The sequence below is a fragment of the Poecilia reticulata genome, linkage group LG7 (assembly GCF_000633615.1).
Source record: "Poecilia reticulata strain Guanapo linkage group LG7, Guppy_female_1.0+MT, whole genome shotgun sequence".
NCBI lineage: Eukaryota > Metazoa > Chordata > Actinopteri > Cyprinodontiformes > Poeciliidae > Poecilia > Poecilia reticulata.
In genome coordinates this window covers 22,486,055-22,503,461 of record NC_024337.1, presented here as the reverse complement: position 1 = coordinate 22,503,461, position 17,407 = coordinate 22,486,055, and the positions used below count along the sequence as shown (strand labels likewise).

General features: G+C 37.8%; 2 protein-coding genes across 3 annotated transcripts; one reads left to right on the top strand and one right to left on the bottom strand.

The window, feature by feature from the left end:
* Nucleotides 1-77: 77 nt before the first annotated feature.
* Nucleotides 78-4,821, bottom strand: LOC103467534 (receptor-type tyrosine-protein phosphatase beta-like). Of its 2 annotated transcripts, none has more exons than XM_008413988.2 (9): nucleotides 4,469-4,821; nucleotides 4,138-4,221; nucleotides 3,621-3,720; nucleotides 3,444-3,537; nucleotides 3,269-3,345; nucleotides 3,020-3,154; nucleotides 1,244-1,366; nucleotides 1,004-1,161; nucleotides 78-901 (listed from the first exon to the last, which is right to left on the bottom strand). In XM_008413988.2, exons 3-9 carry the CDS (start codon nucleotides 3,717-3,719, stop codon nucleotides 715-717), a joined length of 873 nt encoding a protein of 290 aa, XP_008412210.1. In that variant the 5' UTR covers nucleotide 3,720; nucleotides 4,138-4,221; nucleotides 4,469-4,821; the 3' UTR covers nucleotides 78-714. The 2 variants fall into 2 exon arrangements, with proteins under 2 accessions (XP_008412210.1, XP_008412211.1); XM_008413989.2 differs by having other exon boundaries at nucleotides 3,444-3,534; nucleotides 4,469-4,819.
* A 1,192-nt stretch (nucleotides 4,822-6,013) lies between these two features.
* On the top strand, nucleotides 6,014-17,062 carry LOC103467535 (periphilin-1-like). The gene is made up of 7 exons (XM_008413990.2): nucleotides 6,014-6,537; nucleotides 7,361-7,402; nucleotides 7,493-7,596; nucleotides 7,699-7,943; nucleotides 9,835-9,893; nucleotides 15,684-15,821; nucleotides 16,601-17,062. The coding sequence occupies exons 1-7, from the start codon at nucleotides 6,409-6,411 to the stop codon at nucleotides 16,781-16,783; spliced, it is 900 nt and encodes a 299-aa protein (XP_008412212.1). The 5' UTR covers nucleotides 6,014-6,408; the 3' UTR covers nucleotides 16,784-17,062.
* Nucleotides 17,063-17,407: the final 345 nt, after the last annotated feature.

The following is a 17,407-nucleotide window of genomic DNA, read 5'->3' as shown; positions in this document are numbered from 1 at the left end:
CAAGTTGCTCAAAGTCTAAACTGGCATTGTTGTGCATTTAAGGTGTAAAGTTTACCTTTAACCAAACGCCCCCCAAAGGCATCCCAGCGCCCCCCTTTTGTAAAAATGTCCACCAGCGCCCCCTGCCGTCCTCTGACGCCCCCTGAACCGCTATCCTAAGCCCAGGTAAGACCTCTCTTTCATTGTCTTTGGCTCAGGATTGATTTAACACAAGAAATGCAAAAGTAGCGATTTATGTCTCGGATATAATCTGTGTGATGCCTCTTGAAGCTCACTCAAGCTCACTCTAATGGGATTTGCATCACAGTCTGTTCAAGGCTGTAGTTATTACATCAGGCACATCTTCAGCGGAATAGCTGGTAAGTGAATAATAAAGGTGTTGCGGGGCTCAGTCAAAGCCTAATCTGAATGATACTTTCCATTTGCTGAACACCGTATATTGAAAGTTCCCAATATTTATAGAAAGTATTCTGTGGTATTAAGATTTTGACATGTTTACTACTCAGCCAGAGGTTTCTCTTGACCATCGCCTCTTGCTTGCTAAGATTAGGGGCTGTTGCTAAGGTAACAGCTTGACTCAATTGCCTTGGTTTCCTTGGATATCTTTTTGAGTTTGAACCTAACTAGAATCTGTTTAACTGGATATAAATTAGATCTGCTTGCCTTTTAAAATGTTTAGACAAGATGTTTGTTGTGAATTATCAAGTTATCGCTTTAAAATATCCTTATAGCTGTGTATTTAAGCGATGTTAAGTGTAGACTTACAAGTGTCTGGACCATCGAGATCCGATGCAGTCGCAGGTCCCTCACAGCACCTTTGATGTCAGGTGGGATCCCTCTCATACTCAGCTGCATCAGCCACAACAACGTCACAAACGTCCCGGACCGGCCGATGCCTGCACTGAACCACAGAAGCCGAGCAACAAAACTGTCAGAGTGAAACATAATTGATTCCAGACCTTATATTTTTTGAAGTAGAAGATGTTAAATCCAGAAGTCACACCTGCAGTGCACCACAGCTGGCCCCAAGCGAGGCAGAGCCTCCAAATGCTGCCGCACATGCTCAGTGAATTCACACAGAGAAAATGGGTTTGCGACACTCTGGTCCGGCCAGAACGGGTAGTAGTAATGTGTGATTATCCTGTCGTCTGGCAGGTCCCTCTGAAAAACAAACATTTGTTCTGCCTATAAAGTAAAACGAAATCAGTTTAAAGGGAAAAGGAAGAGCAGGCATTTCTCTTACCTGTCGCAGGTTAATGGTAGTAACAAAATAATCTGGACCCTGTTTCCGAGTCACTGTTGTTATTTGGAACAGCCCATGATAAACTGTCCCTTCCTCCAGAGACCAGTACTTTTCACACATTACCTGCACACACACAGGCACAGTGTTATGTCAAAACTTTGTTTTATTTCAATCAATCAATCAAGCCATCAATTTTAGCTATAAAGCACCCTTCCTGTTGGAGGCAGCACCCTGGAAACGCATAATAAAGGGTATTTCTAAACTGGGTTTGAACCATCCAAGGTCACAGTTGTCAAGTAAACTGAAACTGGTGGGATACCCCTTTTTCTCCCATCTCTCTAATAGGGCTGGTGGATATTAAAAGCGATGTACTTTCATCTTTTCTTCACTTCCCTGGACTAGCCAGGGAAATCATTGCTCATATTCTTTGCTTAAGTTCTTAATAAAATAATAATCAAAATGCATTTTGATTCATTCTTGATTGACTCAGTGTTTCACCTTAGGTAAGACTTATTTCCTTAACAGCAGTCAATGATGTAACACAGTTGGAGCAAAAATTATGTGCACCCGTTTTAAGGTTCAATGGTCTTTTGCATCAGGAAGGAAATTTTAGAGCCAAAAAAAGAGACATAACTCAGTGAACCACGTAGCTTATTTTAATAACGGATAATACATTTTTAGTTGTCAGAATAACAAGTTTACTTTAGTTTTTAGGTTTAAAACATTTTTCTTCAGAGATTCAATTTTTAAAGAAAATTAAGTTAGAAAAGTACAGTTTGCAAAAAAATAAATAAAGCAGAAAAACTTAAGCATTCCTTACACCAGATGTGTCATTTTTTATGAAAATGTTGTGTATTGCAACATTTTCATGCCTGGGAAGCATCTTTTTAAATTATATTTGCATTTTAAAACATTCAATTATTTTGCTTTTTTGTCCAAAATTATTTGCATCTTTTATTCTTATTGATTAAGATCCACACACAACTCCAGAGTTGCAGGTTGCAGACTACTGCTTCAGTTTCCATGCTTCATGTTAAAGTTCATAAAGATAAAATTGGAAACAGACAAGTGTGGCTTGCTTAGAATAGTTTCCAAGGGTAAACTCTTCCGTGTAAAAATGAATTTGGCTCAAGTTTAAAACTAAGCCTAGTATAAAAGTACAACTTAAACCTGGGAAGCACACATGAGGGGTGATGATTTGGCCTTGTTTTGTACCTACAGGCGTGGGCTGGGTGCTTTAAGTTGACCATGATCTCCTCTGTATACCAAATATATTGTAGAGTCAAATCTGACTGATATTTTGGAAGGTTCAAATGGTGTTTTTTTTTTTTTTTTGCCTAGGAACCATTATAAAAGCCTAAAACAAATAATGTGGATCACAGATTGTTTTTGTCTGGGTCTTTCTTTTGCTCCTTCATGGTTGCAGAATTTGCAATCATGATAATGGTGCAACTTGTTAGCCTAATGTGAGTGGGTGGATTGAGTTAGGACAGAGGCAGGCAACCAGAAAACACAAGTAAGTGTTTCCTGAAATGATGCTGCTGCTGCTGAAAGAAACTAATCAGACCCTCCTTGTTTGTCCTGATACATAATTGCTCCCCCCAACAGAGTGTTTCAGGTTTGAGTTTCTGCTAAAATAACTAAGACCATGTTTTTGTTGATTTCTTTTTTTGTTTTTAACAAACAAACTGGGGTTTTCCTTATGTTTTTGAATTTGGGCATGGCTAAGTTAACCAGTTAGCATGTCCCTGAGGTAGAAGCAAACAAGCATCTCACTGTGTTCTTTTCTCTGAGAGCGGTCAACATGATGATTATGCTGACGTTTTGCTCCCAGACCATCCTCCAGAAGTCAGCTAAAGTGTTGGATATTGGACCTTGGGTGCAGATGAAGTCCCTCTCTGATCCACCACCCTAAATGCAGACAAACGGATACATAAAGAGATGATGGGGACCCCAGTGAAGATGAAGATGTGGGAAAAGTGACGCAAACAAAAACAAAGAATGAGGACAAGAGAGAGCTCTTACAGGGACAAAATTTGCGTTGATGTAATCAGAATTTGGGTTCTGGTTTTGAACTGAAAGCCTCACCCGACAGTGATCATCTGTAATAAGATGGAACAAAAAAAATAAATAAAACATGTCAAACATTTACAGACACGCTTATAGTAACTGGAAGTAACGTGAGATGCTGTCCACTCACATGGCAAAACGCAATGGTATCTGTTTTTTTCTCTGTTGGCCTCCAAGCTGCCTGCTCTACTGGGGAGATCTTTCCCAACATCATTCAGCTCCTGCTGAGAGTCAGCACCATAGAAACAGGTCATACACACTTTATAAACCATAGATCTGATGTATCATTTATCTTTGTAGTAGTTACCCTAAAGGCCTGTTTAAAGCCTCGGTTGTTATTGGATGCCAGTTTGCTGCATTGGAAATTAAAGTCCTGCAGAATCTGTGATCTTGAGAATGTCTCCATCCTTCAAAAAACAATTTTATTGCATTCAATTAAGTCTGGCAATATTTCCCCCAATCAGACTTAAGGATGAAAAATAAAATTCATACATCATTTATTTTTTATCATACTGAACGTCTTTTCCGCTAAAAACTATAAACTGGATGATATGTTTCTAATTGCAGAAAACATGAGTGCTTTATTTTGTTATTTTCTGTTCTTAAATCTACTTAAATTCCCTACTGCTGCCACATCTGCACCACATTTATGACTAAACCACGGTACTAACAAGAGTTTGTTTAAAATGGAATTTTTACATTTTACTGACATAATACATACGCTGAGAGCAGGAAACGATACAAAAAACAATACAAAAAAATACCCAAAACGTAACATTTTAAGAAAACATTTGGAACCCTAGTAAGATTGTTGTCAAGCTTACCTCACGTCTTTTCCTGAACACAGTCTTGTCCTTTAAGTATAAACTCAGTGGGGAGAGTTTAAAGCTCTGGATATGTCGTCAGTGCTGATCGTGTGAAAAATCCCAAAATTTCAAATGAAAAGAGTAAAAATTGATTATTTTTACAATTATGAGTCATTTGGCCGTCAATCAGAAGTACACCAGATAATAAAACATTATTTTTCTATGTTAAAATGAATAATCCAGTCCAAAGTAATACTCTCCTGTGGGAGCTTCATTTTGACAGAAAGCTTTTTTTTTGCAGGAGGAGCAAAACCAGACATTCAAAGAGAACAATTAGCTGACTACTCACCTGACAAGAAAGAAAACCTGCTCGATCAAGTTCCTAACCCCAGACATCAACCAGCAGAGCAGCTTGAGCGTGGTGTGGCTGCATCATGTTTGCGTCAGCCATCGGGCCCCAAAAACAGTCATTCACAAGGAGAGGACCGCGATCTGAGTCCGCCGCTCTTCTCAGGCTGTCTCAAAGTTCCCAGGTGGTGCATGGCAATGCTGCCTGAGGCACGATTATACGAAACATGGGTGGGGATGGTGGGCGGAGAGAGGAGCACAAAACATCAGGGGAGGGAAGGAGGTTTGTGAAAGCCTTGGCTCTTATTTGCACACGAAAAAGTCAATCCTTTCTGTCTAGCAAAGGGTTCTCATCAGTTCTAGGAAATCCCTAAACATCAACTTCCTTTGTTCTGGACAATTTGTATGGAAGATGCGTGATGAGTTTATGAATAGAAACATCACCGGTGTTAAAAAAAAAGAAACGTGTTGCAGTAAAATGAAACAATACAGATACATAGAATATTTTCCTGCAACATATTAGAACAATTCGCAGTAAAAGATACCCACATCATGATGCTGCCATCACCACGTCACACAATTCACGAGGAGAGCCCTGAAATCTTTCAGACGAACAATTGGAAATATTCCCCGTATTATGTTTTAATGGGTGTAAAGACTTTGCCTATCATTGTATATCATTTAACCATTTTTCCTTTAATACCCTTTTGTAAGTGAGTGCTTGCATTAATATACATATTTTTACCAGTTCTGTAATTTGGTGGATTCAAACTATTTAGTTTAACTTGAATCCAAATTCTGCTCCAAGGATGCTACAGCCAGTTATCAGATTTTTGACAAAGGGTCAAGGTTAAATTGGGAAGCCTAAAAAGCAAAAGTCAGTGGGAATTGTAAGGGGACAAATAATTTTGTACCCTTCATATTCTTGTACTCTTGATGAAGTTAAGAATATGCAGCAGAGTGAGTTGTTAGCTAATTTTCAGTTTCACACCCTAGTCCATAAGGTCATGACATAAAAAAAAGAGACATCAGTTTTAGGAGCCAATTAAACAAAATTTATTTACCTCAAAAATAACTTAAGAAACAAATATGCACACTTATGAACCAGTGGTGTACTTTGTGGATGTTTGTGAAATGGGGATGGCATAAAATGCTGTATGGCATAAAACATAAACCAAAATACAACCTGCATAGACCAAAGTAAAACCAGAGGGCTGCTTTCTAGGTAATGGGTTCTGCTTGAAAAGACCCGGAACACCGAGCCTGATAATTCTCAGTCAACACCTGACACCTGGGCACTCCCACCTCACAGTTAGGACTCCCGACAGGTTTGGTCTTGACATTATGCTAATCAAACAAAAGATTGAGTACACTACGCAATACTGTAGTGTTGAAGAACCTTTTTGTAGTTTTTACTGCCGATAAAATACGCTTGTAATTATTTTGTAGACATGTGCTTTGTGGAAATGTTCGTGGCACATGAAAAACAGCTGCAGTGTTGGGAGCTCCTTTCCAGAAGTTACTACAGAGAAACGCAAACCGGTCCAACAACATTCAGGAAGCAAACTACACCACCCTTATTCTCAGCCTCACGGTCACGCTGTGACAACGGAACAAAAACACATTAATCAAGTCAAACGACATGCTGATCATAGTGGACATGGTGGCGTGCCCTCTGCACAGTCCCCCACTTCTTGTTTCGCTTTTGATAAGCTCGTGTCACCGAAGCCTGGCTCTGATTGGGCAAGAGATGAAAAAGGAAGTAACAAGCGTCGAGTTATTTTCCTGCGTATAAAACGATAGAAAAAGCGAGGTGCGGGACACGAAGGGGAACTTTTTTTTTTTTTAAACTTGTTCAGGTGAAAGAAATGCCCTCCTTTGGTTAACTTATGGCGAGTGGAAGGTAGAGATAGATAAGTTTGACTTTTGCGATGGATTAATATGAGAAGTCACATTTTCTTCCTGCTCGGCTCGATTCCAGGGAAAAAAAAAAGTTTGGACTTGAGCTTAATGAGCCGCGAGCGTGCAGAAATGGACCATGCACGAGCTCTAGAAACACAGGAAAGCAAGGTAAATGAATTAATACATAAATACAGTGACGGGTACGCATTTAACTCTTAGCTTTGTTGGGTGTACACAGTGATGAAGCGTTTAAGGTTGTGGACCTGCCTTTACTCTTTAGAGTAATAATAAACGCGGTGGTTAATGGTTCTGTCAGGTCAGGACGTCAACAACTCTAATGGAGTATTGCTGTGCATGATGGGAAGGACAGTGTAATAAGGATCACACGAGGGCGCCAGTGAGCTTCATACACATCGATTACTAAAGGTGGAATGATTTCGTGATTAAAAACATTGGTAGAAATATCTAAAGCATACAAATACATTTGAAGTCGCTGACAAAATTCACATAAATGACGTGTGAGGTCTTTGCTCTTTAGTACTGCTTTAAAAATATAGTTTATCACATAATAGAACAAAATATTTATTTTAAATTAGTGTCACTGTTTGCATAATTGTTGGTATTTTGTTTTGTAGTTGAAAAAAAATAATAAAAACTTTATAATATTATTAATCTATTTATTTTTTATCATTTTGAGATCCCAGAAAATGTATTGATTTATTTTTAAGCTATTTATTTATATTTTTTAATCCAGTGTTTTCTCACTGGATTGTGTATCCCCAGTTCTTCATCTACTAAAATTGAATGATTTATGAACCTCTTTACTTTTTCATTGAACTGTGAATGTTATCTTAGTGTCAGAAAACGAAATGAAAAGTTTTTAACCTTTAAAGTTGAATGTTAAAGAAGTTTAAATGTGAAAACATTTTTAATCCATTTCCTATCAAAATGTTTCCTACCAGTTGTAATTTTTCATCTTCTACCTTCACAGGCTGACAAGAGGCTGACTGGCAGCACTGCTTCTCCCACCGAGGTACAGCCCGTTGACTCAAAATGACCTTTTTACACTAAACGATTCTGTAATTTTAGTATGTGTGAGGAATTATTTTATGTCTCAATACAGATTAAAAAGAGGCCAATCAGAAGAGTGAGAAGTCCATCTGCACCGAGAGCATGGCTATCCAGGTCTTACAAACCAAAGCTTGGAGGGAATGTCTACAAGCCTCGGTGAGGCTCAAAAATATATTTATCAAACTATTATATAATCTATAACGTATATATTTGTAACTAATTCAACCTAATTTCATTTAAACGTCTTCCATTATGCAGTATTCCAGGAGACCACCATTCATTTCACAAAGCTGGTTTCAGCGGTCAACACCACCACTACCTGAAGCAGCGGAATTACGTCCATCACAAGGATTACCCTCCACCTAAACCTTGGCTGCTCGCACTGAAGGAAAAGGAAAAGGAGAAGCAGAGGGAGAAAGAAAGGCCGAAGGAGAAAGAGAGAGAAAAGCAGCATCACGAGCAGAGGGAGTGCATTGAGAGAAGTTCACCTTCAAAACAAAACAGTAGGTTTATGTTTGTAGCGGACAAAATCAAAGTCACACACATCTCATACATTATATGTCACTGCAAAACCAAATGTATTAATCTGTTCATAAAATAGCCCATAATAGGCCCATTCAATAGTTCATACAAGAGATTCACAAATTTCCCAGTGATTCTAATGATCTTATTTTACCATGACCTTTTTTAGCATCAGTGAATGCATGACAAGGCTCTTCTGAATTGAAACTGTGTTTTCTACAAAGACATCTCAGTTGTTCACTCAAGCTACCAGCTGGGCCAGTAGGAAGACGATGTCAGCAAATAGCTGGAAGGCTGAACATGTTGCAGAATGGTTTCTGTGTTTTGTCTTCCACTGTCAGACATTTTAGAAATGTTTGAACTTCATAGTTATTGTAAGTTTTCTCATTTTGCAGCAAATGCATGAAGAAGCTGTCATTTACAGTTAATCATTTATGTTAATCACGTTAATTATAAAAATAAAGTAATAATAAAACTGGGCCGCACAGTGTCGCAGTTGATAGAAAGAGAGGCCAACTGCTGTTGCCTTGCAGCAAGAAGGTCCTGGGTTCGATTCCCGGCATGGGGTCTTTCTGCATGGAATTTGCATGTTCTCCCTGTGCACGCGTGGGTTCTCTCCGGGTACTTCGTCTTCCTCCCACAGTCCAAAAAACAGGACTGTCTGGTTACTTTGTTTCTCTACATTCTCCTTAGTGAGTGTGAGTGTGTGCATGCATGGTTGGTTATCCTGTCTGTCTCTATGTTGCCCTGCGATGGACTGGTGACCTGTCCAGAGTGTATCCCGTCTCTCACCTGAAACATTCGCTGGAGATAGGCACCATATGTATATATATTTATTATATAGCTGGAATGTATGTCCTATCATCAAATGCTATAATAGGAAACATCATAGCAATTACAATGTATTAAATCCTGGTACTCTTGGCCTGTTACAAACCATTATTTGGTGACTTACATTGGATGAAAAAAAAATTGTTCACTAAAACAGACCAATGTGACTAATTGCAGTATGATAGGTTACCACTAGATGGAAGTGTATTCAAGTTAAGGAATTTATCTTGTTTTCTTGAGCTCTTTGCACAACAAACATTTGGAGGCAGTTGCTTGTTGTATCTGCTGGTAGGTAGGTAGAAACTCTAGTAGCAGCAAATCAGAGTTACATAAAGCTGATCAGAAAGAAACATTTTCCTGCTCTCAGTGTATGTATTATGTCATCAATGAGCTGCTTGCTGGCCAGCTTTTTTCCTCCCTTTGAACAGTGTGGTGCTGCTTTTTTTTCCAGACACATCTGTTAAATTCTTAATATCTTTGTGGTCTGTTAGTGGTAGGAGTTCACAATTTATCAGTAGAGGGTGGTATGTTTCCATGGTTGTAACACTGAAAATCCACGTATCAGATTTTTGCTGGTATAAACTGGTGCTGAGTATCTTTATCTTCCCTTGCACACAGCCATTTTATTTGTGCGCACACTGCAGCACTGTGGAGGTGTGTGTTTGTGCATGTGTGAGTGTGGAGCAGGTTTTTTTTGTGTTCCTGAGTGATGGTGAGATGATGGTGACTCATCGCTGATTTGTGTGTATATGAGAGTGTGAAAGATGAAGAGAGGGAGAGATTTACCCGCAGAACATAATGAACCATAACAAAGCTACGGCTTTACATGGGAATACTGCATTCCAGCACTGCAAAGGCTGGCAGGTCATGCAAAAATCTGTATTGATCTCAGATCTCAACGGTGGAAAAAAATAACAAGAGGTGGAACATCGGTTCAATAAAAAAAACACTTGTAAATATGCAAGGTGTTTTATCTTTTTTAGTGTGGTGAAATCTCTCGCTGTGCCACTGAGCTGACCTTGTGGTTTGTGTGTCTTCCAGCTTCTAGGCCTGTCTTACCAAGGTCCACTTCCAGCAGAGACAAGGACATGCAGATCACTGTAAGTTCACAGTCAAAAAATCTGCTCCATCCTTAGATTCACTTAAAAATTTATATTAAAACCTTTAGAGACCCATCTTTAATTATTGCCATTTTTTTCCTTGCTAGATGTTTATCTAAATATGTTTTTTTTAACCACAGTTATTGATTTATTATTTGTTAGCATTAAATTAATAGAAGTTCTGATACAAAAAAGGTAAACTAAAAGCTTAAAAACTGAAGCCCAGCTAAAAAAGAAACATTAGGAGGTCTGTGAATATGAATGTTTTTAGCAAACATTCTTGTTATGGATAGTTTTATCCTCTGGTCCTTGGAACAGTGTCAAGAAAAAACACTGTTCACAGGATGTTCCGTAGACTTTTAAGTGACCTTTGTTATGTCCACTAAGTTAAATCTTCGTGGTTAAAACAAGTAAAAAATTACTGCAGAAAAAGTTTCTTAAAAGCTTACACATAACAGGAAAGTAAGGCTTCACAAAGAGCTCCATTTTGAAACTTGCAGATCATCTTTAGGAACATTTAGAGAAGACTCCATAAAGGTTCTCTTAAGGTTAGTGAAAGTTTTTTTTTTTTTTTTTTTACAATATAACATTTAGAAAGTATTTGGAGGACAATTCCTAATAGTTTCCACAAGATTCTTCTTTGAAATTCGGAACATTTAGAAGCAACATTCACTGAAAGTTCTCTAAAGATTAGAAGACTTGTAAGGTTTGAATGAATGTTCTCTGAAGATTTTACACCTTCAGAGAACATTCACTGATATCTCCCAGTAAAACATATCCTTAAAAATGATACTAAACTGTCAGTGAACATCCTTAAAAGTAAGGTTACTGTTTGCTGCTGGGCATTAAATGTGGCACATTTTGAAAGTTTTACTACACAATTTTTATAAATATTCTCATTCTTGGTTATAAAGTATTCTTAGGTTTGTGCGTGTTGAGGGTTTTATCTTTATTTTGATTTTACTTTATCAAATCAGAAATATAAAAGAGATTCTTACTTTAAACACCGGGATCAGCAAAAAATGAAAATGAATAGTTACCATTCATGTTGTAGCAAAGTATGTCATTAACTGATAAATATGATTGTTGATTGTTGTCATCATCATCAACCTGCTCTGAAAAATTCTTTCTTCTTTAAGCTAAAAAGCCTTTACATTTTGTAATTGTTAAATATTTATCCTTTCATATTGTTGTTAATTTATGCATCCAGCAAGCATCCATACATCATTAACAGATTCTTATTTTTTGTTCTCCAGACAGGAGTGTAGATCAGAGGTTTTTTTTTTTTAAGCTTTAATTGAAGCGGCTCAGGTGGCTGAAATCAAAGGATTGCATGGTTATCTTTGCTGATGTGAGCACAGCGTGGAGCGCAGCTGCACGTGATAAGCTGCAGCTGGTTGCTGCTTATAGTGAGGCTGAAATGATGAGAGCCAAGGCTTTTTTTTTTTAAAATACAAAGATATTTGATAACGTATATTTTTGAAGATATTGTTTTTCTTTTTCTAAAATGTCTCTTTTTAGAGGAAATGCACATGAGCAGGAATGGTTAATGGTTCCCTGGTTGAAAAAGTCAATGAGATTGCTTCACTGGCAAATCAAGATTGGAATTATACACATAACATCTGACTGATTCAATTAAACATTCAGATCTTGAAAGGCATCTGTAATCAAGTGCTCATTGGTTTGGTGGTTAGAAGTCCTCACATAATTAGATTTTTTTTCTGTTTTCACTATCAAGATCTGACATTCTTACTAGAAGATTTTAATGAGAAAATTTTTAGATGCAACAAATGCAGCTTCTAGTTGTAGAATATGTTTCCTAGTTTAATATTTATTAAAATATAAAACTTTTTTATTGCTTAACATTTTCTTCTTTTTTTTTTTTTTTACTTACTGCGTTGAGCTTATATTTGCTCATACATATGGTTTAATGTGCTGTCTCAGTTCTTTTTGGATTATGTTCTCAAATATGACTAAAATACAGACCTTTGGTTTAAAAAATAAGGTTCTTATCAAAGTTGCAATTAGAAATCCAGTGATATTTCCTTCACACCTATATAAGTTAAGGTGCTTTCGCACTGCACGGAACGGTACGGAACGGAACGGTTCCGAGCGTGTTCGCATTACAACTTGCGACAGGTACTACCCGGCCGCGTGTAACCACAAGAGCTGTGGTTCCAATCATGCCGGCCAAGCGGTTCTGCTTAGAACCAGCAGCTTATTGGCCGCTGGTTGTCATACAGTCAGACGTTGATTTTCCGTTGACAGCTGGGTCTGACTAAACTGTATTTTATTTTGTAAAGAGTGCTCTATTCAATATGTTTATTATTAGTTTTAATTAGCAGTGGATTCATCTCAATATAGTGCAATCACCTGGTCTAATGATGAGGTTTTTTTTTTCCTCTGCTTACTCGCTGATGAACGAGTGCAGCCGGCCGCTACATCGAAACCATCGTTTAGTTTCAAAAATAATGACGTCCGGTACCGCTTCGATGGCGCCCTCAGTGTAATGCGAACACAACAGAGCCGGAACCGTACCGTTCCGTGCAGTGCGAAAGCGGCTTTAGTTTTCAAATGATCTTCTTAAATCATTAATAAACCTTAATCAACCACATTTTCTGGGGAAATCCAAGTTGATTTTCATTTGTCAGAGCCCAGCCTGACTACTGCCTCGCCAGTTGAATAAAGAAGAAATCACTCAAATAGAACCCACTTCACAACATGAAGTAGGCCAGGAGCAGCTCAGCTGTTGACAGTTTTCTGGCCAATCACCGATTGCCCAATTAAAATGGGTCCGATTTTGATCGACAGTGAAATGTAGCAAGAATATTGCCGAGTTGGAAACTGTGGGGTGACTATTGTTAATTGCAAATGTGCAGACATGACCTTGTGAGTGGGTGGATTAGATTGGCTTCACATGTAAGTATTGGCTGATCACAGATTTCTCAACATTTAGGATATTAGGGCTATTTTATCTGCTGACTGATTTATTGGTGCACCCCATTTTTCATAACACTATAGTTTAGAATCTAACATAAAATTAAGTTAGCACAAGTCTATCTCAGTTTAGACTGAGGTAGAGTGTCCCTGCAAATATATTAAAGAACATGTAGTTTGTTGGTAGAGTTACACACTGGAAAGTGTGGGATTTAGTGTATTCACTTAACTTTAATTTAATTAAATATTAAATTATTTAAGAAATTGGATAATATACTATATGTGCATACTGATCACTGATAAGAGCATTCCATTTTGATCACTGAGTGATTTATTGGTTTATTTTTCATTATTTCATATTTTTCCTCTTTATCACTCTTGATTTATAAAAATTGTACACCCAAGAGAATCTTGTTCTCTTGATGAGTCTTTTCTGTTGCTATTCACGACAAATTAATAAGATAAAGATTCTGCTTATTGAATTTGCATATTGCAGTTCCTTTTATGGCCTGTAACTTTGTGAATATGAGGATGGGTTGATGAATTAGTCTTGTAATTTTTGCATGAGGAACACAAATGAACTACTTTCTTGGTAAAAGAAATCTGCTTCGAAGCATCATGCTATCTCAACATTCATGAGGAGGCGTTTTACAAAGGACTGCAATCAAAGCAGGCCTTTATGAATATGGTGTACAGTACTGGAACAAGATTCTTTGGACAGATGGAGCCAAGATGAAACCTGGACCAGAACCATCTGAGATGAAGAGTAAGGAGGACTGAAACGAGAGATTACGATCCAAGGATATAGTACATCATCTGTTTAACATGGTGAAGACTGAGAAACGCTTGGGACTTGAAAGAGCTGACAGTGGAGTTAGATGATCTGTATTTACAGATGATTTATCTGTTAGGAAAAGCATCCGAATTTATTTTCAGCTCAGATTCAGGAAAGTGGTGCAAAACTAAGAGGTTGGTTGTTCTCCTATCAAGCCCAATTTGGATAATTGTGGAGGTTTATATGTAAAACAGAATCATATGTGGATATTGATGCTATTACAGATTGTGTCTGTGCAATCTGCAGGTGGATCTCTTAGGTCGAGGTGGCCTGTGTTCTCAGAATTGGTTTGTTGAGTGCGAGGCGAGATGCAAAACAGAGACAATAATCATCTATTTTGAATGAAAGGCACAGCAAAAAGGCTGAATGAATGCAGTGCTTAGAGGAATGAGGAAAAGAGAAAAATGGAGGCTGGAGGAGTGTGTCTCATTGTTGAACCACCGTTAGTTGTCAATCAACTTTTAGTTAGTGACTGTACAGGATTTGCATCCAAATAATAAAAAGCCCTGTTTTTACAATTATTTTAGTTCATCCAATTAGTCTGGAATGCATAAAAATTGAGGCATTATGTAAAGCAAATATGTTTTCCTCAGTATTTCTGTCAGATACTACACTTAAGCTGATTGCCTAATTTAAAAATCCATTGTTTCCTGTGCACAAAAGCATAATTACATAAATAATTGCAAAATATTACCTGTCTTAATACTGTCCTGAAAGTTATTTTATTGCCTCAAAGAATAATAAGTCAATAAATACATGCATGTGTTATGAAGCTCTGTTCTTTGGCTGCCAATCATACCAACACTATTATATCTATAAATGTCTAATTATTGATTGTTATATATGTATTTTTTTTTGTAATTAGGGAGACAACCGCCAACCTGATGCTTATTTGGAAGTTGGAAAAAGTCAGTGTGACTCATTACATCTGGATTAACAGGTTGTTTGATTTACTTGAAAGTTATGGAAACATCCAGCTAACTTCACACCAGTCTAAGACCACCTTGCGAAGGCGAGCAGCAAAAAGGGCATGAACGCGTACGTGTAGTTGAGCTTCTGGTTGTGTTAAAAAATCTGAATTCCAGCTGCAGAAACCACCACTATGTGCCCCAGCATAATGCCTAATTATCTCTGTACATTTTCTGGCAATCCCAATAAATACTACACTTTACTGTATCACTTTGTTGCGTCTATGCCTTGAAGAAATATTGGTTTCCTTGTGATGCATTACAACCAGAAAAATCTGCGTTTGTTAGGATTTTATGATAAACATCAAAACAAAGTCGTCGAAAATGGTGAATTGAGAGAAAAGGGGAACACGGCTTGATTTTGCAACAGATTGCTGTTGATTTCAGGTCTGGAGTTTGACTGGACCATTCTAATATACGACTCTTAACTGAGATCTAACATTTTCCATGGTAGTTGAGTGAACCATGCCAGTCTCAAATCTTAAATCTTCTTCCAGTGTACCCTGTGTTTAGCCAGGTCTTTGTAGGTTTGCAGTTGTTCTATTTTCAGAAGATGGACTGAATAAACTCCATGAGACATTCTAACCCTTGGGCATTCTCTTAAAGACTAACCTACCCTAAACTTCTCCACAGTTTTATCTACAGCGTTCCTTTATATCATGTGACATTGTTTATTCACTAATGTTTTCTAACAAACCTCTGAAACCTTCCCAGATGACCTGGATTTATATTGAGACTAAATTACACAGATTGACTGCATTTAGAAATCAGATTACTTTTGAATATAACTAACTGCACAGAATTTTAAGGTATCAATAAAAATCTCATCAAAATACACAAATGTTTGTACTGAGACAAAATCTGAAAAGGGATAAGCAGTGTGAAAACCATTGTAATTTACAGTATGTCAGGCGAAATCTGCACTTTATTTTGCTGCAACGTTTCAGGATGCTCATTAGCACATCAATCATAAGCTGTATTTACAGGCACGATTTTGGCTAACAGTGAAATACCTAAAGCTTTGGTCCTGTCTGGCCTCTTTCTTTACAGGTTTTTCAAAACGAGCGAAACCAAAGCAGAGAGGGAGATCACAGAGAGCGAAGCAGAGATGGGGAGCTCCCTTTAACTGCGAGCCAGACGGCGGCACGAGACAGAGCCATCCAACAGAAGAGGAGAGAGATAGATGAGGTGGGGGGAGAGTGTAATTACACAAACAATTCACCCACGTGTCTTGGGAGAGGAATGGTTATAAAGTGATCGAGAAAGAGCAAAGATAAGAGAAGCGGGGATTAGAGGAAGAATGTCAGAGTGCAGATCTTAGGAAGCGCTGGGAGACATGAGACAGGCAACAAAAGATTTGTTTGCTGGTATAAACATTAATTTTGTAGTGCAGAGCCCGAGGCAACAGAAGTGTCATTATTGGCTTTTTTTTTTTTTTTGCCAAACCTGGCAACGAAGGCCTTGTTCACAGTTTAACATGACTGAGAGTGTTTTTCTTTCATGCTCTTTGTTTTCAAATCGATCAAAAAGAAGCATGACAGGCTCACCTGTCTCACAAGAGACTCCGCACGTGCTTTAATGTTGCCTTCAATGTGACAGACATCACATGAGGCTGTGCTCATCAGCTCTCTGTTTATGTCAGAGACTGTACTTGTGTTTCCACCCACTTGATGGAGAAGATGCTTTGGTTCCTTTTTTTTCATATCTCCATGGTTGCAGGGATATAGAAGCACTGCAGCAGTAAAATGTGAGGCTGGCGATGGATGCAAATGCAAAAATGTCCACAATAGTTGCTGCAAAGACTATTCTTGTGAACAGACTGCAGGATTATACTTTCAGTAATAATACATGAAGAAGAGAGTTTTGTTTTGGCAAAATAATTTAATTCATTTTTTTTTCATCTGTTTTTGTGTGTCCTCTAGCACTGGTTCCTTTGCCCTAAAGCCCTGAATATTTTTGCCTTTCAGGTTTACTCCCAGGAGTGTGAAATGTTCGGCCTTGTAGCAAAGATGCTAATTGCAAAGGATCCATCCCTGGAGCGTCCCATCCAGTCGTCGCTGCAGGAGAACCTCCGGGACATTGGCAAACGCTGTGTGGATGCCATGGAGAAATTTATTGAGGACTATGACTCCAGGGAACTTTTGCACTAATCACCCAGATTTATGTATCCTTTAGCGACAGAGATTCTCAGTGAGACTTTTTTTTTTGACATTTTGTCTGACGGGGTACATCTTTTTTTGATTTTGATATATATTTTTTTATGAGTAATGTTCTGACAGGTTATTAAATGCTGCCTGACATGTTTTAAGTTGTTTCCAGTCTAATTCTATTGGGAAGATTAAGATTTACTGCTGACCATTTTAATGTGATTGTAAAATAAATACACTGGTCATTTCGCTTGAAATGCATTAAAACTGGAGAACTGTGTCGGATGTAGTTTATTCTCATTTCTCTATTTTCATTATACTTTTATAGTTTCTTTGCTGCATTTAAGCTATTGCATGGGGTCAAATATTTTTAGAAACATTTTAGGTCATATCTAAAAGCAGGCAAATGGGTCAAATGGTGATCATCATACATGCAGCTCTTAGATAAGATGCAGTGCATCCGGAAAGTATTCACAACGCTTCACTTTTGCCATGTTACAACCTTATTCCATATTGCATTAAGTTAATTTCTTTCCTCAAAATTTCACAAAGATACCCCCAACATGGAAAAAAAGTTTCAGATTTATCTAAATTTAATAAAAACAGAAAATCAATCAAATTTACATA